Source organism: Athene noctua, chromosome 1, assembly GCF_965140245.1.
Source record: "Athene noctua chromosome 1, bAthNoc1.hap1.1, whole genome shotgun sequence".
NCBI lineage: Eukaryota > Metazoa > Chordata > Aves > Strigiformes > Strigidae > Athene > Athene noctua.
In genome coordinates, this window is record NC_134037.1 from 18247025 (window position 1) to 18270056 (window position 23032).

At 36.9% G+C, this 23032-nt stretch overlaps 1 protein-coding gene across 3 annotated transcripts in view; it reads right to left on the minus strand.

The window, feature by feature from the left end:
- Window positions 1–23032, minus strand: part of TAF1B (TATA-box binding protein associated factor, RNA polymerase I subunit B) — a 49648-nt gene that overhangs the window by 679 nt on the left and 25937 nt on the right. For 2 of the 3 annotated variants that reach the window (XM_074895652.1, XM_074895653.1), the window contains 6 exons: window positions 12484–12631; window positions 10191–10368; window positions 9835–9881; window positions 7011–7101; window positions 6492–6562; window positions 4125–4350 (listed from right to left, as the gene is read on the minus strand). In XM_074895652.1, coding sequence (XP_074751753.1) covers window positions 4125–4350; window positions 6492–6562; window positions 7011–7101; window positions 9835–9881; window positions 10191–10368; window positions 12484–12631 — 761 coding nt within the window. Of the gene's footprint in view, window positions 1–3; window positions 521–4124; window positions 4351–6491; window positions 6563–7010; window positions 7102–9834; window positions 9882–10190; window positions 10369–12483; window positions 12632–23032 lie in introns of those variants that run through there. The other variant, XM_074895655.1, reaches the window with a different exon arrangement.

Sequence of the window (23032 nt, forward strand, 5' to 3'; positions counted from 1 at the left end):
AAGAAGAAAGCCCCAAATTACAAGTGTATTTAGTAGCATTTATGTATTTAATTGTAATTAGAGGAAAACTCTACATTTTACCAACAGCTTAAATCACAGTTCTGGTCTAAAACATCAATTCTGTGAAGGGATCCACTCCTGCAAAACCCTGAAGTAGAGGACTGAACCAAGGTACATACAGAGATGGTGCAGACACAGTAAGAAGGCAAAGCTGTATAGCTTCCTGCACTATCAGGATCATATTCAGCCAGGCAAAGAATATGTTCTTTGCCTTTTGAGACTAAATTGAATGAGTGTTCGTTCTGCCAGCTTTTAGCAAATGTAGCAAAGTGTGAAAATAGCTACTTTACCCTATTTTTAAAATTTCTAAGACTATCCAATGGAGACACCCCAGGCTGTTTTCTCTATGTGCCCACACTCTCCATAGGGTCCACTCTCCTCTTCCTGACACTATGCCATGGGCTTATAACCCATTCATTTCTTGTCCATTGCCTTTGTGTGCTAAATAGAAATTACCTGTCTAGAAACAAGAGAGAAAAACAAAGTTAAAGTCCATGGAGTAACACAGGAAACACTAGGGCAAACGTTGACCAGGTCGACAAAGTACTTAGTGCTATAGCAGCCTTCTGCTTAATTCTTTTGTAGCTTGCACAGTGAAAATATTAATGACAATGAACAGGTGATTTTATTGATGAAATATATAATGAAAATAGCAGACTGGACTTGTTAACAAGTGTCAGACTGAACCAAAGATGACACAGAGGACAGACTGCAAAGATAGCTCTGTAAACGTGAAGTTCAGCAACTTAGGTTGGAAAAATACCCTGTTCTGGGTTAGCCTCGAATTGTTTTTATTAGAAGTGGTAAATTTAAAATAGTATAAAATCCATCTGTTTCAATTTTTAACAAAATCTTTTACATTGATATGGGGATTCAGGTGCTATTCACCATGTAAATCCTATGCATCTTCTAGCTTACTAGGTATTGCCCTGGGATGCGGAGAAGCAGAGTTTAAATTTTCCCCTCTGTCTGATTCAGAGCAGCGGTCTTAAATATTCACCAGAACAAGGACTGGAATCTGTCTGTCCCAATTTATGGGGAAGAGTGCTAATTACTAGACTATAGACTCATTTGCTCACTCCCTCTGGCCCAACAAACATTTACATTTTACCTTGAACTGGAGGAACAGACGGACCCGTCCTGGAGTGCCATGCAAGCTGCACTTCAGGGAGCGGAGTTTTTGTTTAAAGCCTCCCAAAGTCTGGCAGATTGGAAATCTGAAACTAGGTCTCTCACGCCATCCATCCCATCCTCTGCCCTACCTCATGTTCCCTGAAAGCTGCCAGCGATTTCTTACAAAAACTAAACTAAATCAGACACTTCAGCAGCATCACAACGAACTAGTTGACCCCGCACCCATTTCATTGGCTAAATTCAAGCTTCAGTGAGTAATGTTGGTTGAATCAAATCTGCATTTTTTGGCTAATATGGATTAAGACATTTTGCTAAATCCTAGTCAACCCTGAGATCCAGCAATTACAGCTTTTATAGCAATTTACGCATCAAATCTCAGTTTTCACCGGGGGAGCAGGGGAGTGATATTGTATATTCTGAGGCAAATGAGTAATTACATCAATACTGTAAAGCACCTGTTTGATTAGTTGGAGTTACACTTTTCACAAGAGTACCTAAACACACACACATTTTTACCCCATTTTGTGCTATTTTTGTGCTATTTATCCTAAGAGCATCTCTGAAGAGCTACAAAAAAAACCCAAAAACAGGTGATTTTAAATTTAGATGTAATAAGAGAAACCCATTTTTCTCAACATTTTCACACATTGTATACCTCATTGTATATAGAACCATAGAATCATTCAGATTGAAAAAGACCTTTAAGATCATAAAGTCCAACCGTAAAACTCCTATCACCTGAAGACTTCTATACTGAATCAATTTAGAATCCAGTTTAAAACTGAAAGTTTTAAAAGAAAAGAAAATGTAAAAGCATTTCACCAACCATTTGACTGATCTCAGCTTTGCCCATACTAAAGGCATACTTTAGTCTTAGGATTAAAGCATTTCAGTAGTCCCATGCTGATTTTTAGAGAAAGAAAATTTGTAAGTTTGTTTTTAGTTCTATTATACATACACACACTTGCATAGGATAAACCCTCATATCTGAGGGAGTACATGTTGTTTTCCAAAGTTAAGTAAGTGTCAGATGTATAATTAACTACTTGCATTGCAAATGATATAATGGGAAATTTAACCGGTAAGAATTTAAATTCAAATCTTGTTTCATGAAGGCTATGACAGTTTGCCATTAACATTTTAATATATTACGTATGAAAATGTAGGCTTAAAAACAGATTTTGCATGGAAGATTATTCACACAAACATACTCTGAAATATCTACTCATTCAGTGTGTACATAAGATTTACGCAAATTTGTGGTAAAGGGATTATTACCTCTCCTCCCTTCAAAAAAAAAGGTTCTTATTCATACAAAAGAATGAATCCATACAACCAAAGCTCTTGTAATATAACACTGTGTTTACATTATTCCAACCCATTTCTGTCATGGTGGATATGTGAAAGGTAATGTGAAAAGGAAAATAAAGATAAGCAAATAAATCCACCGAAAGACAGAAAAGACTGCACACATGTAAAAGCCAGTTATTTTCAAGAGGAATATTTAATGTTTTTAAAATCAGGAGTGTATTGCCAAGACTCTGTAGGGGCTATTGCTCTCTTAAGCATGCCATTTCGAACTATATACCAGATAAAGATTTACGATGTTATTCAATGCACTAATGAAATCTCATTTCACATTACTGTAACCTGACCTCCTTTCCAGAAAACACCCTCCAATACATGAGAAATTCAGGAGAATCCAAGCCATCTGCAAAGCTCATCCTTTTCACGGATAGTCACTGGTACATTCCTCTTCTGGGTTAGGGTTTCACGATACAACCAATGGCAGAACCAATATCTGGCGTATAAACCAGAAGCTGTATCTATACTACCCAGAGAGTTTACAAGAAACACTACTTTAGATATTTCATATTCCTTGGAGTAAATGTTGCTGAACTCCTACACGCCCTCAGTAGGGCTTTTGGTCTCTGTCTCTGGCCATGGTCCGCTGCCAGCACCCACCAAGTAGAAAATTCACCAATTTTTGCAGAATTTAATGCAAAAGGAGAAGGTATTAAAGGAAGAGGGAGAAGTTTGACACAAACCAGGCAGAGACTTAAATAACCATGTAACTTTGTACAAGGCTGGATTAGCTGGGCTATCATTCTCCTTGCTACTCAGGTCCTTTAAAGAAAATAAGTATACTAACAAATAGAATGACTGTTTTGATACACCCTTAACTGGAAAAAAAAATCCTTTTCACTTCTGAAGGCAGGATTCAGGAATCGTTCTCTAGTAAAGACAGACATTAAACTTCCCTGATAGCACAAAATATTTTTTTTCCCATATTTCTTCTTTTACTTTTCCAGTAAAAGAAATTTATTCGTTTATTTTTCTGCTGGTAAAAAATACAACTGTTGATTGCTGACATGCTTAGATGAAATAGTGATAAAGTCCTTCTCACTCTTAATTATTTCTTTAAAAAGTATGTTCTAGAGGCATTAATTACCTGCTTATTTGAACTCCAACTGATAATTTTTAATTTTGATTACAGCCACCACAAAAGTAGTATAGTGATTTAGAAAATTAATTTCCCATACTTTTGGGGGGGCTGAGGGAGAGAAATAGAACTGTTTCACCACTCTAAGGAGAGCTGTGGTGCAAGTCTTTTCTAAAATACTACAAAGAAGGATGTAAAGTGAGTATTTGTATCTAACTGCTACTCTTGCCATGTGACTCTAGTTGTTGATTTTGTCTCATCTCCTCTCTTCTCAAAAGCTCACTTTGATCACTCTTCATATTACAATTTGTCTACTCCCAATCCAAGACTAACCATTGCACACACACCCCTTTCTACAAATGATTTTAACTAATGTGAATACATAGCTATGTACACACCCCGTATTTGTCATTTGTAAAAATATATATATGGCACTTTACTTTCAGGAGAACTTTCCAAAATGTATTTAACAAATTTGAATACTTACTTCTCATTACATAGTTTAAGTGTACACAGCCAATAGCGAGGGTTCATGGCTTTAAGTAAACCAGATTTTTCTTGCAAAATTCCCTTCAGGCTATGCCCGTGAAAACAACTCCCATCTGTGTTTTCTTCAGACCAACTTAACTGAAAACTTGAAGGATTTGGCTTTTCAGCAGGTTGCACTGAACCAGACAGCCTGGCAAACTGATTTTGTAAGTTCACAACGACTTCTGTACACAAAAACAAAAAAAAGGCAAAAGTGTTAAGTATTAGAATACTGTTTAGAGGTGATTAATACAGGAAGAAATAGAGTATTTGTGTCCGTCCTTCCTTCCTTCCTTCCTTCCTTCCTTCCTTCCTTCCTTCCTTCCTTCCTTCCTTCCTTCCTTTCTCTTCTTTTTTTTAATTTAAACCTCTGTGTGGAATACTGAGAAACCTTGAAGGTCTGTCTGTATGTTCTCTTCACCATTCCATTTAAAATTCAACTGTCGTATGTTTCAGGGAAATATTTTGAAAGATAATTCAAAACGCCATGTCTTTCATACCTAATGATGTTAATAGTGGGGCACTCCAAAAGCATTCTTCCAAGTAAAACCTGTAAAATCCATTTGATACTGCTGGTATTTTTATGTTGTTAGAAAACACACACCAGGACACCTTTTGTTATATTTACCTGGTCATATGCTACCTCTCAGACTGGCTAAGATTTTCTGGGTAGTTTCCTGTGCATCAGAATTAAGGAAACCTGGTTTCATACACATACGGATTTAAGGTTAAGCTTTCCATAGTGCAAATTTCAACTGGGAAAAAAGCCAATAGAAAAACCACTTCACCTTTCCCCACTGCTAGTAAAGGAATGACAAACTTTCATAAGTAACTGAGGCTGAGAAGGGAAAGATGGTGTGATGATAGATCAGTGCATACAGTATGACCACCTGGGCGTTGTTTCCATAGGATAAAAAGCAGCTTAAAAAACACTGTAGTTGGAGCTTCAACTTCGTTTTATGACCTGTATCTAACTAAACTCTTTCAGAAACTGGAAAAAAAAAGCAGAAAAGACATCCTAAAGTAATGCAAAGACTGGGAAGCTTATCTTTCAAGAGGACACTAAAATCTACCATCAAAAACAAAGGCTGAGGAGTATTTCTAAAAACCTGTATCCGGCACATCAGTTTGCTAGAGCACTCTTTGTCTCTACTATTTTAAATTTGTTTTAAGATGAATCTTGCCCAGTTACAATGGCACTATGTGATATTTCTGCTTGCAAAGGCACTGGTAAAGCTCCATAATCTAAGCAGTCCTCTTCTAGCTCAAAGAGAAGCAGAGCCAAAAAAGGAATCTAGAGCACCATAGAAATCATGAACAATGAATCAATCACTTTTTCTTACAAACGCAGGAATTAAAGGGCATCTGAGCAAATAATCAGCTTGAAATACACCTAAACATGTTTTTCCGTGGAACATAACTTGACTGCAGGATCACCCCTAATGAATTCTGAAGAGTAAGAACATTCAAAAACCCCAATTACGTTCCTGAAAGAGAAATCCAACATGAGTTATTCAAACCAAATAGGATTATACAACTTGTTTAGAAGTCCCTGAACCAGCCACTTCCAGAAACTGGAAAAGGGAAGAATATCACTCACCACACTTAACATCTCTCTTCAAGTATCTGCTGCTTACAAGACACTATAAAATGTAGAATGAAGAACTTCAGATCTAATTTGGTTGAATAAAATTCTTGTTTTCCATAATTCCACAGAGAAGTGAGGGTTTTGTTGTTTTGTCTGTTTGCTTTTATGTCAACATCAAATCCAGTAAACAAGTACTTTTAGAGCTACTAAAATAAAGTAGATGTACCTATATTTTGACCATGCACAGCTAGCTATTCAAATAAAGTCACGTTCAGAGAAGCCTTCCTCACTTTCTACAGAAGACTGAAAGAAGGAGTGGGAGAGAAGAGAGACACACAAGGTCTACCAAAGGATACCCATAACAAAGGATATGAGAAAGTAAAGGAGGAAGAGGGACAGGAAAGCTATGGAAGACCAACAACAATTCACAAAGATCACAGCTCTATAAAGGCAGCTGACAAACCAGTGAAGGTGAGGACAGAGTACTCATTCTGAGATGTGGTTCAGTAAGTCATTAGGAAGACTGGCAAAGGCAGTTTCAGTTAAGCATGAGGAAAATGTCTGTCTGAAGAATTTCAGCCATGGATTGTAAAACAGTACTACATTAATTGTAGACATGAAAGAGAAGAGAAAGTATTTTAAGATGTAAATGTTATCACAGTCAGGGCTGCAGATATTCTATGATGGGAAAGTTGGAGCAGATTTCTGTGTTGCTGGGAAGAAGCAAAGTTTACTCACGTCTTCTCTTAAGAACTTTGGATTTCTTCTTGGCTGAATAAAACAGTGGTTTTTCACATCTCCACAGATACCTACCGGTAAGAGGCATAGGAATTGTTAAGAAAAAAGAAAGCTGGAGCAAACAAGAATAATAATTTCTTACAAATACTGCTAGAGCTATTAAATTAAAATTGAAAGAACCTAATGGCTAGTGCTATTAAAATCCACTGCCCCCCCAACACATCTAGGAAATCTTTTTTCAGAGTGGGCAAACTGAGGCACGTAAGCCTAGATTTCCTGTAATCAGTTAATTGTTCAGCTGTATAAGTTACTTGTCACAGAAAGTGAGCATTTAATTAATAAGCTGGATAAACATTATGAGTGTAAATAGAAAATCAAGATGGGGATTTAATCACTCTACTCACCCAAGCTTGATGGATAGTAATGTGGAGTAAATTCTTAACCTTTTATTTTCTGTGGGGGTCAAGGTTTCATGTAAAACTGTCTATATTAAAGAAAAAGTACTTTAAAACTTCTTACTTGGCTCTTCTTTCATCCAATTTCTTTTGCTCCACATCCAAGGTATGTTTTAGCACCTTGTACCACTTTTTTAACTCAAAACATGGACCATCTGAATAAAACATACACATTTTAGGTTGGGAACAAGTGAAAGAAATGAGTAGTACACAGAAGGTTCTCTCTATTCAGTTAGACTCCGATATACAAACCTATCCTGAAATCTTACCATTCTGTAAGAAAGAGAAATGCAGAAATACAGTGAAAGAACAGCATGCCATAAGAAGTGAAAAAAAGTCCCTTGGCTTAAAATAGATTTCATATATTTAGCACAATTCAAACCTTTTCCCTCCTTTCTGAAAGTTAAGCCTAGAAACTACTTCCTGTCTACAAAGTGAACTAGATCTCCACAGTGTGAAGTAGCCTTCACCTGTTTGAAAGCTGACTTCAAGACATTAATGAACCTATACATTAAGCTTAGATTTAAACAAGATCTAAACAAGTCCAGATGTAAAATTTCACAGTTTCATCAACTCCCCACTGTCTATCCTACTACCCATGAAACCTTACAGGGCTGGAAAGATAAACTAGACAATTGTATTCACTTTGTATCAGTCTCCCACGTTTTTGAGCACAGGAACTTCACTCATTGATACGCGAACAAATATTTACCAGCACAATGAAAAACATTAAGGCATATGACATTCTAGCAGCATATTTATTATCGATGCTCCAAAGAGGCACAGGACTGAAGTAGACCAGCTGGGTACAGTAAGTATAAGAAATCCAAACAGAACTATGGTGTAGATTTATATATTTAAAATATAAGCAATTCTTATAACCAGTGGGTGGATGATCTGCATTGTGAATTAACCAGGCTTTGCATTTCCCCATCACCCCAGCTGCACTGCATGCGATGCTTGCATCATGCTTAACTTTGCCAGATAGCTGTCTGAACTGTTTTGAAGGTGCATATACAGTTCTTATAATCAAGCTTATATAGGTTTTGTATTATATGCATTTTTGCTCTTCAGGTTATCCTGGCACATAATGTCTTAGATGCTAGAAATATAGATGGACTCAAAAAGCAACAGACAAAAGAAGGGAATAAAGACCCTTAAAGTTCTTAAAATTTGAAGGTGTGGATACAACTTCTTTTATGAACTCCTTAAACCCAAATGTTTAAGTAAGTACTCCTAAACTGCTGGGAAGGCAGTTTGGGGGGGGGGGGGAAATTTTTATTAAAACTTCCTATGAATTATTAAGCATCTGTCACAAACAAAACCACCGTCAGAGACATGATGCTACAGCATAATAACTGTTTACCTGGCCAGTACTGCTAACCTGATGTCCATATAGACAAGCTGACTGGAAAATACACAGCTCTGTGATACACACGTACATACACATATATATATATCTCAAACACATGTTTTATTTGAACATAATTCGTATTGTGTATGTATGCAGTTCATAGAACGTACATTCACACACTAGGCAACTACAACTATCTACTGTACAACTTCCAGTCTGTCTTGAAAAACTGTAGGAGCTGAAGTATTATTTTTTAATTAAAAAAGACTAGAAAAAAGATAGTTAAATTAACGATAGAGTCACCATAAACTGGATTTTAAAACTCAGTATTAACTATTATTCATTTCAGCACGCTAACTTTGGGAAAATGCCAGAGGCAGTTTTGAGCTCTGGCACTAATCATTGCTCTAACAGAAGTTCTCACATCAGCTCTGCTGTGCAGCTTCTCACCATCACCCCAACATTTTACGGACAGGGACAACAGAAAAGAACGTATGGATCATTTTGCACCAGCAGATTTTAAAGCAAAAAAGTGGGCAAAGAATGAGCTGATAATTCCCGAGGGCAACGAGACTTGTTAATAAGAGACAAACCCCATTAAGACATTAATGACTTTGAGCCTCAGCTTGTAAGTGGTTGCACAACTTCTACTCCTGTCACTATTATGTACTTGAAGTTTTCAAGGTAAATGAAAAGGGGAAAAAAAAGATCCAAAATAAGTTTGTGTACCCACTTGAAAATGAGAATTACCAGTTTTAGTTAACAGTGAGGACTATCTCTAGATACAGCAGTAATTGTGCTCACACATGGCTAACAACTATTTTATTATTGACTTACATTTAAAAAAAAAAGTAACAGAAGGGTCAAAATGGACCCAAAACTGGAGGCTTAAAAGATAAACCACTGCAACATATCTTTGATCTTTAACTGTGATCTGGATCAGGCCATGGAACATTTTCCTGAAGATTTCTAATCTTTGATTTGGTCTTTCTGCCCTCAAAGAACCATGTTCACACCATTATCTTCTCTATCTTAATTGCTGCTAGCTTTTCCACACTCTCTCAGGATTATTTGGACTAAGAAAACAGATTACATCTGAAAAATGTTACACACCAAGACATTTTATTTAACAAGACTAAACAAGTTTGGATTTTATCATAAATGTGGTTTGATGCCCCTAATAAGTATCTGCTACTTACGATCAAAGTGCATTCCCTCTTTACTGCCTATCCATTCATCTTTACCTAGCATGCATAAAATTCTAAAACAAGAGGCAAACATGCACAAGGAGAAGCAGAAAGGTACCTAGCAAAATGTGTACCAAATTCCCCTATCCAGTACAATAACAATTATGCAGGTAAATTGAGATGATTTTACTTAAACAGGATCTACTGTTTTCTTTGAATAAAGAATTGCCCTAAAAGAATAAATGACAAAAACACATTTTAATGATCAATAAGACTTTCTAAGTCTGATTACAAAGTTATTTCATTTACAAAATCATAAGACTGCTTCAACTAGAATATTTATGTACCTTCTTCGTTATTTTTATTTCTTTCTTGAGCAAAGTCTGAAAGTAACCTGAAGAAAAAAAAAAATTTAATCAGGCTATTTTGTAGATCCAAATACTGCACTTTTCACATGAAATTCAAATACAACTGACAAGAATTACACTCTAATTTTATTCCAAGTTTCAGATTCAAACTGGTGATTTTTAAAAATAAGTAATATTTAATACCTAAAATGCCTTCCGGTCTATGTTTTATGCTACCGAACTTCGTTGAAATTCAAGTACTATAAATTTAATATTACTAAAGAAAGAATGATCCAAGACAATAATTTGCACTATTTGAAATTTGGGCTTTGCTACAGATTTGCCTGTATACTTACCATTCATAGTTATCATCTAATAAAAACAATAATTTGAGCACCACTACAATAACTGCTGCAGCAAGAACGTCGTATTTTACTTTTCTTGTTGACTTATTTCCAGGCACGAGAGTCAGGAAATCCACTTCTCCAATACAGGTCTTCTTCACCACTCGACAAGTCCAATTATGCATTTCATCTGATTAATATAAATATAAAATGACTATGTTGAGACAAGCTAGAAGTACTTTTACAGTGCAAATATGTTGGTCATTTGAGGAAAACAATGCTTAGGTCTTTTAGGACCATGAGACGGAAATTTTTTTCAGGCTGAGAAGTATTTTGGAGCATTTTTAAAAATACTAGGCAACCTTCACGGTGTGTACATGGAAAACAGTCATGACTCATATATGGAGAAAAAAAAAAAAATCACATTATTAATACTGTTTTGATGTTGCTCGAAGGATCTTGTTAGATCACCCTAAACACTGTTGTGGGAAAGCCTATCTTAAATCTACATATAGTTTCAAAAAAACCTAAATGCCAAAAACTTGTCACAAATTTTTCCTGCACGTTGACTAAACACTCGTGCAAGGATGAATTCACTATTGCAGAGAGGAACAGGGGCCAGTTTTACAGAAGTTAGTTGGGTATGAACAGCAGACTAATTATGGCATGGCAACGCTTGCTGCTACCCTGACAGAACCTGGCTGAGGTACAGACAGTCCCAGCCCAGGCTAAAATTGGCTTTACACTGTAAAGCCTAATCTCACCCACTAGCACAAGTTATGTCAAAGAGATACAACTACAGCTCCAAAAGCAGTAGTACAATATCTATATAGTCTATTACTCTATGCTTATTTTTCACGGATACCAATCCCCCAAATTTCTCACCTTACCTGTTCAGCAAGAAATACAGGAGTTGATTACATCACCATCAGATTCCACAAAGGTTAACAACAAATGACTAAGTACAACCTTAATCCAGCTATACTTTATATTCACTTGCTGCTTATGAAGAGTTCAGTAGGAACTAATTTTTAATCCTCTCATATATAACAGTAAAAGTTAAAACAAAATCTGGAAACCAAATTTTCTTATAAATACTGTCAGTATATCTTCTTTTATTTCAGATACTTAAAACGGCCTTCTCATTAGTACTTAGCGCCCTAAGAAACACTGCCAATTCATTGCTTGCTTTTTTTTTTTTTTACGAGTTTAGACAACAACAGTTGTCCTTTTTCAATGTTTAAAAAAATGCTTCTACATGACAAAAGACTTAGTTGCAAGGAAAAAGTAAAGGACAATACATTCTTCTACAGTAATTTTCAAAAAGTACTTAGCTTTGTATTTCTCTAACAAATCTGAAAATGCCACATTTCTAGCTTTTTCTTTGATTCAACTGATACTTCAAAATCTGAAAAATAATATAATCCTCTATAGAATCACAACACAGGCGTAAAACTAAAAAATCAGAATTTATACTCTGGAATTTTAGCCCTAAATCTGTTGGTTATCTTCTCTTCATTCAACTGTGAGTAAACAGAAAAGCCAAGTAGGTTTATTCAACGTAACTAGTTGAAAAATAAGACAATAAAACCCCCCAAACTATTAACTGTTGCAATGCTTTGCGGAAAAAGAATAATATTAATGTACAGACTATTTATCTGCATAACTCATCTTCAGTAATAGTGGTATTTAACAGAAAGTATGGTAGCTCAACGGATAGTTGACATACTAGGACTTATTTGTCTTTCTTTGGAAATTCAATATTCAAGACTTTATTTTAAGATAAACAAAAACGTTTAATATTTATGCAATATACAGTTTCAAAACTAAATTGGAAATCAAGTTAGACTGCAGCTGATTTGTCACACAGCATCACTTGTTAATATTAAAATTAATGCTAATATGCAGTATTAGAGAATACACCCTCAATATTATATGAGACAATTCCAGTGCGAAGTCATCAGGTCCCAACTTCATGAATCATTTAGCTAAAGTTAATACATCACATGAATTCAACTAGTGCCTCTTAGTTCACATGGATACTGAAAGATTTGAAATGAAGTATCCACTCCACAGCCTTAGAGAGCCAACACCAGAGTGCTCCTGCATATCTGGGCCTATAATACATACTCTAAATGTTTAATGAAGCTGCTTTCTATAGAAATTATCTTTCAGTTCAAGCTTAAATGGGTATAAATTAGAAGGAAAAGAGGAGGCACTTTTAAAGTAGTAATTCAAGTCTTTTTGCTAGAGTTTAATAAACCAAAGAAAAATTTTATCAGTTTGAGTTTGGGAAAATATTTACCAGGTAAATTTGCTTCCATCAAGTACTTCATGCACAACATGTCTGGATGAAGAAAGCAGCTGTCTGTTATGTCTGGAAAACGAGGCAGGTCTAAAAACTCTGCAAGCTCATGCATTTTGTTGAACACTTCTTCATATGAAGGCCATGACTGAAACACAGGGTTAGAGGGTGTTATACATTTGCTCTATTACCATATTTGTTAATGAGTTTAAATTAGTTATCAATGTTAAATTCTGTATTATTTAATATAAAATTATTTAGCACTCTCTATGACTAAACACATATGCAAGGATGGAGCCAGACTGTAGTATTTCAAAGAGAAACATGTGCTAGTTGTAAAGCCCGTGACATATATAAGGAACAAACAGAAAGTTGCTTCAGACCTGCAACCAACCCACTACCTTTTTGGTGATCAGTATGTCTCCAGATGCTGCAAAATTGAAAGAACACTGGAAAAAAACCAAACAAACAGATGCAGTGAAGAGATCACAGAAAGGTGGAAGTTGGCAGGGACTGCTCGAGAACACTGGGTCCAAGCCCCTGCTTGGGTCAGACAGAGCAGGCTGCCCAGGACCACGTCTAGTGGGATTCTGAATGGCAGCTATGGGAAATCTGTTACAGTGTACCACCATTCTCACTGTACAAAAGTTTTTCCTTATGCTTAAATGAAATTTCTTGTATTTGAATTTGTGCCCATTTCCCCTCATCCTGTCACTGGATAACACTAAAAAGCATTCGGTTTTCCTCTTTTGCACCCTTCTTGCAAGTATCACATCACACCCACCCTGAGTCTGCTCTTCTCCATCGCCAGGTTGAACAGTCCAGCTCTCTCAGCCTACCCTTGTTTTTCAGATGCTCCACTCCCTTCATGATCTTCATGGCCTTTTACTGGACTCACTCCACTACATCCACATCTCCTTTAAACTGGGGAGCCCAGAACTCCCCAGCATGGAGTAGAGAAGAAGGAACACCTCCCTTCATCTGCCAGCAAGCTCTGCCTAATGCAGCCCAGGATGATGTTGGCGGTCTTTGCTACAAGTGCACGTTGCTGGTTCACATTCATCTTCACAGCATCTTCTCCACCAGAAATCGCAGGGCCTTCTCTGAAAAGCTGCTTTCCAGCCCATCAGCCTCCCAGCATGTCCTGATGTCTGTGGTTATTTTGCAATGCATATTTATGTATTTATTTATCATATTTATCAACAAGAATGTGATCAGTATGAGGCTGACGGGTCTTTAGCTTCCCAGATCCTCCTTCCTGCCCCTCTTGAAGTCAGGGGTGATGTTTGCTTCCTTTCAGTCCTCAAGAAACTCCCCCAGTCACCATGACTTTTCAGAAGTCATTAACGGTGACCTTGTGATGACAGCTCCCTCAGCACTTGTGGCAGTCTTCCATCATGGCCCATGAACCTCCATACATCCAGTTTGTTTACGTATTCCCTAACCCACTCCTTCTCCACCAGGGGTAAGTCTGCCTTCCCCTAGACTTTCCCACTGGTTTTAAGGACCTGGGATTGCTGAAGGCCACTTTTATCAGCAAAGAGTGAGGCAAAAAAGGCATTCATCACATTAGCCTTCTCCTTGGTCCTTGTGATCCCATTCCCATTCAGCAGCAGGCCCACATTCTCTAGAACCTTTGCACAGAATCTTTACTGTAATTTCATTTAAAAAAATTTTTTTCCATATTTGCACATTTATTCATTAAAATAAATCTACAATTCTCTTTTCAAAACTATTGACTGCATGAAGAAAGTTCTCCCAATTTCTACTGATGGTGTCCTGCTAGAAGAATATAACTTACAGACAGATTTTGACATGCTTATTCATAATGAACCCAGCAGGACCTGAAGTTTGCGTAAGTATAGACTGTAAGATTTGACCCTTATTTCTTAATACCCAAACTGTTTCATGAAACGTTCTTAGCTTTCTTTAGTTGAAATTATTACTTTAATTTACCTCTTAAAGCAATAACTTTCAGCCTTTCAGGCTACTTTATCACTTTAAATGTATAAAAACAATGCTTTTTCTACTTAGTTGGTTGTTCTAATTCAGTGGAGCACTTTATTATGTACTTATATTTTATCAAGTTAATTTGTGCATAAAGTACTTTATTAGGAATCTAGCAGGGGTTTACACTTTCTGAAGAGGTTCAAAACTTTCCCGAACAAGAGTGAATTCAGACTTCTGGGTTTTTTTATAGACCAGATTAAAACCAAAGCAATCATGTTTACAACAAGACTGAAAAAATGTGCGTTTATTCAATCACTTGGCTTCACGTATTTTAATGTAAACTACGTACCCAGTGCTCAAATTTTATTGTTTTGAATGATTGCCAACATTTCTTTTCTTTTTTTAAATGATCTCCCCTCAGACTGAAGTTCAGACTTGCTTAACTGCGTGAACACATGCTTAAACAAATGAGTAACTCTGTTGTCTCTTACTATGACACATGCAACTTTTTCTAACAGTTAGGAAGTTGTATCATATTCATTATATTTTCTAAACAGTGTTAAAAATTGGCTTAGACTGCTACGGATCTATCTTGAGAAACAAGAAAAACACGCATTACCAGACTGCTACGGAAGACCAGGCTCATAATACTTTCCATTCCTCTTAAAAAGCAGTGCTAAATTGAATACCAAAACAATCTTGGAACAAAACCTAAATCTCATGTAACTTCTCTTGAGCATATCTGGAGAAAAATTAAAGTCCCAGATAATTCAAATAAATGCATTACTTAAGTACTATTCCTTATTCGATGTAAAGAAAACATGTTTTTCCATTTAATGAAAAGCAGTTGAATAAGTAGCTGCTTATTAATGTATCACAGATGAAAATAAATTAAGAAACTGGGAATTCAGTCATTTGAAGTAGTCCCATTCTCAAATACTGAACTATCACCAGTAAAGTTACGTGAACAGTCTAATGTAACACAGAGGTAGTTCATGGAATATAATTCTTAACTGGAGGACTTGAGGTAGACACCTATATCACTTCATACCTGAGCTTTTCTCTCTGTATCAGGGTAAGCAGTTTTCCTATCCTAGGTACCAATGAATCATCCCTTCCTCCTCATGCCCAATACCGACTTGTTTCAGAGCTTTTGTTTGCAATTTAGAGAAGGGGATTAGGTTCTTTTTCATAATGGCTAGAAAACACTGCTTTACAATGACAACTGATGATTTTTTTTTTCTTTAAGAGAAAACACAAGTGGTATAAAAACTACAAGTAGAAATTAATACCAAAATCTAGCACTTGGCTTATTTTAAAAAGAGTGTTAACAGACAAAAAGTGTTCTTAGTTGATGTGTGTTCATAAAGAGATGTAAACACAACTGAGACGTGCAGATCTAGGAAGGGCATACTAATCCACCACAAAGATCAACCAAATCAGTTGCTACTTTCCAGGGCTTAACCCCCTAAACTCAAAAACATTCACTGTAGTACTCATGTTTCCACAACACAGTGCTGAGTCATGACAAAGTAAGTTGAACTGAACACCACGCTTCCAGAAGTACACAGTAATTTCTTGAACTGTAAACCGCAAGCATAAACTGGATCCAACACAAGATCGTGTCTCAGTAGGACACATCATGGCAAAGGGCTGAAGGCTGAAAGATTGAGGACTGAGGAGACTGCAGACTTACTTCAGTAATCAAGCACTGATAATTTTCACCAGCCACTACATACTCTGTTCATACTCTTGTCTAATTCTGAAAGAGCTGTGAGTTCATACAGTCTCTTTTTCTTATTCTGTGGAGCTCCATACATACTGGGAGGGTTAAAAGAGAAAGAACAACCAAATTCCACACAACCAACGTAGCAAATGTTACGACAATATTGAGAAAAAGCAAGATACAGCAAACAAGCAGCATCAAAATTAATAAAATTTATCACCTTCTACCTAGCTATGTATCTCTGCCAGAAGAAAAGAACCTGATAAAACAAGTTGCACTGAAAGTCAACCAGCAAATCCCCTAGGAAAGCAAGATCCAGAGATGGAGCCTCCCTCCTTCAGGTGAAAAAACTCTGCCTCCAGCACCCCATGATTAAACCCCAAGGGAGGAGTACTTGGACAAGAGAGGACAGTGTTAGATCATGCTCCACATGCTCTCCAAGTATAACTTTCACTTATCCAATCATAAATTAAAAAATTTTGCATTACATATTTTCCAGTTGTATTTCTGTGTTAAATATTAGGACAACTCCCCTGTCCATCAGCACATGAAGTTACTGAGCTCTCACCTTGTTTCGAGAATCTGGGAAATACTTTACATATAAAATTCACTTACAAACCCTTGAGGGCACAATTTCAGGAAGATTGACAGAAAATCCTTTTAAAGTTATGCCACCTGCTAGCCTTTTCAGGTGTTTCGCAAGCTGGGATTTTTTTCAAGACAGATCAACAAAGCTGACGGAGTCTATAACTTGTCTAAATTGGGTAGAGAGGTTACCGAAAAATTTTCTTAACAGCTTTGTCTTTAAAATCTTTGTATCTTATGCCCACAAGCGACAAATAAGTTAACTTCAGGTCTTCTCCAGAAAACAGTACAGAAGATCAGTACTAGTTGAGGATACTTTTTTCTCTTCTCCCCACCACCCCCTGACTTCAGCTGAGCATAGGAGAAAAAAATACACACTGTTGAGTTGGTGAAGAAGTGTCTAGAACAATATTTCCATGACGATAAATATTCATTACACTATTTAAATCGGTTGCCTTTATCTTTCAAAGGTACATAGAATTTTTCACCTGTATTAGAAAAGAACAAGCTGGTTTTCAGAAGCAGATGAGCCAAACTATTAGCATGATAATCAGATCACAGTAACAGGTAATTGTTTTGGGTAAGCCAAGATTGCAGCCTCTCCTACTTGTTTGGACAGTATCAGAATGTTGCTGATCAACAAGTACAAAACAGTATGCACTGGCTGGCTTTCTAGATTAATTTGCAGGCTCCATAGCTTCTTGCTTTAAATGTGGTCTGACTGACTCTCTTCTTAGATGACTGTATAGGTCATTTCCTTCTGTAGCAGGACAATATCCCAGTAGACATTACTTACGTATTCACAGTTCAGTTTATTTTATTGTGATAATGTTTTATCCTTTCTGAAAATAATTAATTATAGACTAGTTTTAAATTCTCCCTTTTATATTTTTCCACCTCCATCCTCCCTCTCCTGTTCAGTATTTTTTTTTGCAGAACAGTTCCCTTCCCTGTCATCCTTCCACCTGTGAATTTCCATCCTGGGGACCCTTTCTTCCCATAGCTGCATGTTCTCTAAGGCTCTACCTTCACCTGTGCTGCTCAAGTTCAGCAGTGGCCATCTTTACCCAGGGATTCTTTTAATGACCATTTAATACTGGAATCTAATAAAGTCCAACTTCATTATTTCATTATTAGCTTTTTTAGGTCTCTGGGAATCTTTGACTTACAGAGTTTGGATATGCTTGTAATTATCTAAAAAACTTCATTTTTAAGATGACAAAATCAGCCTAGACCAAGATTGAAAGAGAGTGTACCAAACTCCTCAGGAAATGAACTAAGCAAGCAATTTAACTTGAAGGTTTAGAAAACATCAAGTTAGCAGTGTTGAAGAAGGGGTTTCTGCAACACAATCCAGAATTTTGGTTCAATCCTTGCATAAAGCAAGGCATATGCATAAAACAAAATATATTTATTCTAAAAATAATAAATCAAATTGATCCCCTCATGTGTGTAAACAGCTATGAATGCAGCCTGCATTGAAACACATTTGTAGGAACCCAAGATAGCTTTAAATGTATGTAAGGTAAAATTAGGTACCAACAAGGGGCACAGCAGGCAAGTGCTCTATGGAGCCTGATTCACCTTATTTTGTTTCTGCTGCTCAACTGTTCAGGTGTATCTGGTCATCTACAGCATAAACCTGATGAGGGATGATGCCAGCCACAGTGTAAGCAGATTACAAAAAAGAATCGGCAGTAAAGACAAAAATTGTACAGCTGTGAAATTTACACCCAATTTAAAACTGAAATGACCTTGTGAACCAATTGTTACATACTAGATCCTTAATGTGGTCAGCAAGCCCAAGATCCTAGGTTACTAATGATTTTCTTGTGTGTGTTTTTTGTGTACCCTCACAGAACTACTAATTCTCCCACAGAACTACACACCAACGAATCTTGCTGATGTATATGTTTTAAATTGACGTTTTTTTCCCCCTTGCCTAACCTCCATCTACCTCTCAGGGACCATCACCATCCCACCTGGAACAGCAGCAAACTAATGCAACAGCCATCACACACAAATAAAATGTGCTTTAACACTGCATATTATTATGAATACGAACTTTAAAAAATAAACAACATTCATTAAAACGTTTTTGCCATCTAACCCAGCTGGAAAAATACTAATGAAGTCAACTTTGTTGCACAGTTAGATTCTGTGTAGTCTCTTCATTAACACCTTCTTTGCCAGAGTGTAAGGGTATACAGAAAAGACATGCAACGTTTAAAGGGAATCTTTAAAAGTCCCTTCCAACCCAAACCGTTCTATGATTCTATGACATTGTAAGCACTAGTACCACTGCTGTATAGAAATGTCTCAGACTTGTGAATTACTGGCAAATGTGAAAGTACACTGGGGAGTACTGCTGCATCCTTCTACATCCTTTCCTAGGTCACAATCAGGAACAGAAGACTGGATATAATGAGCCTCGAGTCTGACTCGGTGCAGACATTTTTATGTGGACTAAATGAACGGATAAATTTCTTCAAACCCTGACATCCATGAATCACATACAGATGCTGATGTAACAGTAGAGGGTGTGCCTGGAATTATTAAAAGGGAAGCAAATGACAAGAAGAACAAGAAGACAGGTGAAACTGCTACAACTCCATTTAGATAACTGCTAAGAAATACACAGTTTGTGAGACTTCTTTCACTAGAAAAGACATAGACACCAAGCCCACGATTGAAGTTGCTGCTTTACAAGCCTGACATTGAGCAGAAAGGATAAATGAAAGGTTAAGACAGGAAAATTAAAACAATTTGTCCACCTTGAAAACAGGCAAACAGGTTGTCCAAGTTATCTGCCTGGCAACAAGTGGGCAGAGGAAAAAAGAAAAAAAATTCAAGATACCATTTCAAAACTATAGAAATCATCCTGGCAGCCTCTCTCTTGCTCCCTCTTTTGATAACTGTTTCAGCTGAAACATCTACTACATCTTAAAATCCCAAATTACTCCTGATCATTGTGGCAGAGGAAGTGAGAAGGATCTTTGTATAGAACAAGAGATTAATTTTTGCAGATGACTCAATAAACAATGTTTATGCATTTTAGAGACAAAACACATCTAGGTGTGCTAGGATACCAGACTACATTACATTGACATGGGCAGTTTTTACTGAAGAATTCAAGATGGCATGTGGATGAGCCAGCAACCCACACACAACAGAAAAAGCTAAATGAACATCCAGTACAGATGTACATCCAGTACTCCTTTAATAGAAAAATTAAAAAAAAAAATTATAAAATTTTTGTTGGGTGCATGGCAGACCTTTTAACAGGCTACTTTCAGAGGAAGACATCTTTTTCATTACATGATTCCTGGCTAAAGTGTTTTTTGAATAAATGAGTTTCAATATTATTAATCAAGAGAGACACATGCTTGAGTGTTAGCCTGTTCATGCTCACAAGCTAACTCTGACAAATATCACTTTTCTAAAAAATTTTGTCTTTCTAAAAATGCAGACAGTAATCCAATAAGGAGCTGAACTGTCATAATGTATTGAAATTAAACAGTTTGGGAACAAATTTTATTGAATTTCATAAATATTTTGGTACATTTGTTTTCTTTCTTCATTAAGTAATGCTTAAAGACAGGTATGGACAAGCTAGAGTTTCTGTTACACAACAGCAAGCTCCCATGATAAACTTGATTACAATAACCCTTTCAGCAGTGAACTTCCTCCTCAGCTGTTTTTTTTTTTTTTATTTCAAATAAAAGCCTCACCCTTGCTTCTTTTCATTCTGCACTACTTTCTATCCTGAACAAGTACTGTACGCACCTGTTAAAATGCATAAAAAGTAGATAAAATAGAAAGACACCCACCCCCAACGAAACTAAGATTACAGAGTACCTCAAAACACCAGCAGACCAAAGCAGGAATCACTGCTTATTTTGGAAGGTAAAAGCAGCATAACTGATTAGCAGAATTTGTATGGCTAGAATTTTATACCTCTGAGAAGATTTTTTTAAAAATAAACAAGAATGACCGGCTTCTATCTTAATTTGAATTCTTTAAATAGTTACCACTTTAAAAAAAAAATCATATGGCAATTAAGCTCATTCAAATTTTAGTCAGGAACCTTGAGTGTTTTTGAGAAAAGGACCTCAGCAAACAGAGGAACATGTCTAAAAGCCAGTCTGGTGGATACACTTTCCAGGGAAACAGAAAGTCATTGTCATTCTAGTCTGAACATTCTGGGAGAAAACAGCAAACATTTTGTCCTGCATTCATGAGTTTATTAATAGATTTAATCAGGAATTGTTTGACTTGAGCCCAAACTAAAATATAAATATGCAATCCACCAACATCTGGAGCGTGAGACAATCCAAACAGCAGCAGCTTCCTATGAGCCACATGATAACTTGAAGACATGTGTATTAGTCAGTAACAGATTATTAAGTGATATGAAATCCTTTTGAAAAGAGTGTGAAAACAAAACAAAACAAAACAAACCAACAAACCCAAGAAATACAGGGACAACTTTACAAGATTTAGGAAATCTTCAGGTTACTTCAAGATGGTGCCACAAACCCACCCCGTTGCCTCAGGCAGGTCTCTTTGTCCCAGTTTTCCACCTTATGACAGAGCATCACAACACCACCCAGAGAGCCCAGCCCCGGAGGAACAGCCTCCGGGCAGCTGAAGGCACCACCGTCGTGTGACAAGGGGGAATGACCAGCATCAAAAGAACAGAAAGAACCAAATACTCTGCAACTGTGCTGGCTTCACATGGTGAGCACTAATGCAGGCTGAAACTCCCACATTAAATGAAGAAAAGGAAGAGATATCCAGAGCAGCTCACTACTTTCCGCATGCTAAACTAAGATGCTATCTTGGTTTAGAAACAATATGAGATGAAATGATTAACAACTACACCCTAGCGCACCTATACATCAGTCTCAGCTAAAAGCAAATTCATTCCAGTAATTCCTAAATTCCGTATGCTTAACTTTAAAACCTTAATCGCTACTCAAAGACTTGAAAAGAAGATAGCATTAACTTAATCTGTTCACAAATCCAAGACCTGTGCTTACTTTTAGGGCCAAACCAGAATTGCACAGAACTGAGAGCTGTTTAGAAATACTACAGGTAAACTGCAAAAAGTCTTAAGCTGCTGTCTCTGCCATTCCAGGATGGCTCCCCCGTGACCTAGAATTTATTTACTCTTACGTTGCTTTTCATGTTTCTCCTCTTGCCACATTTCTAGGCCAGACTTCTTGCAAGCATTCATTCTTCCTCCTGGCATTGGGATCGTCGCTACTACTCAACAGTAAGAAATTTTACATTGTGAGTTTTCAAACAAGCCATTTCTTTAGTTCCTCCACCAAAACAAACCAAAGGATCACTGGAAAAATATAAGCATGCAAAAATCTTTTTTCAAAAAGCAAAGTTTTTGCTTAAGAAAACCATGCAGTTTTCACTGCTTAGGATTCTTTGCTATAAGCTAGAGATACCCCTTCTAAGTAATGATTTTGCATAGTTTTACCATTTAATCATTCCTCAATATTTTTCAAGTTGAATAAGAAACATCCCCAGATCTCTAAATCTGAAACTTTAAAGGACGCTGTTTAGTCCACCTAACTTAAAGGCTTGAACTATGACTTTAAAAAGAGTTGTGAGATAACTAGTTAATGAAAAATGAAGTTTTACAATCTTAAAAAAAGTCTTCCCAGAACACCAAAGCCACAAACCGAAACCCTAACTGAAATCCCAGAACAAAAAAAAAAGCGGCTGTACCACATCAATCCAAAGAGATATATTTAGCCTTGCATCCCGCAGCTAGCAAGAGAGATGTGTAAGGAGGAATTTATGAACCAAGCAAGCCACAACAACACTACTAAATGTCTGCCCGACTTCATAGCATTTGTGGCTGAATCAGAAGTGAGATCTCTGCATTTTTTAGTTCCAGATCCCTTTTTCTTCATGGCATTTGTCCTGTCATTATCTGGCCCTTTGAACATCCAGAACATCCTAACACAGGGAGTTTCACCAGTTACCCACAAAACAGGGGAAGTCACACTTCCTGCTGTTTGATTCTGAAACTACAGACCAGCAACCTTTTCTGACCCCTCCTAATCCTTATATTGGAAGAATCAGAACGGTTTGGGTTGGAAGGGACCTTAAAGATCATCCAGTCCAACCCCCTGCCATGGGCAGGGACACCTTCCACTAGATCAGGTTGCTCAAAGTCCCATCCAACATGGCCTTGAGCACTTGCAGGGAGGGGGCATCCACAGCTTCTCTGTAGTATAGCATAGTATATAATATAGTATTTAAGAT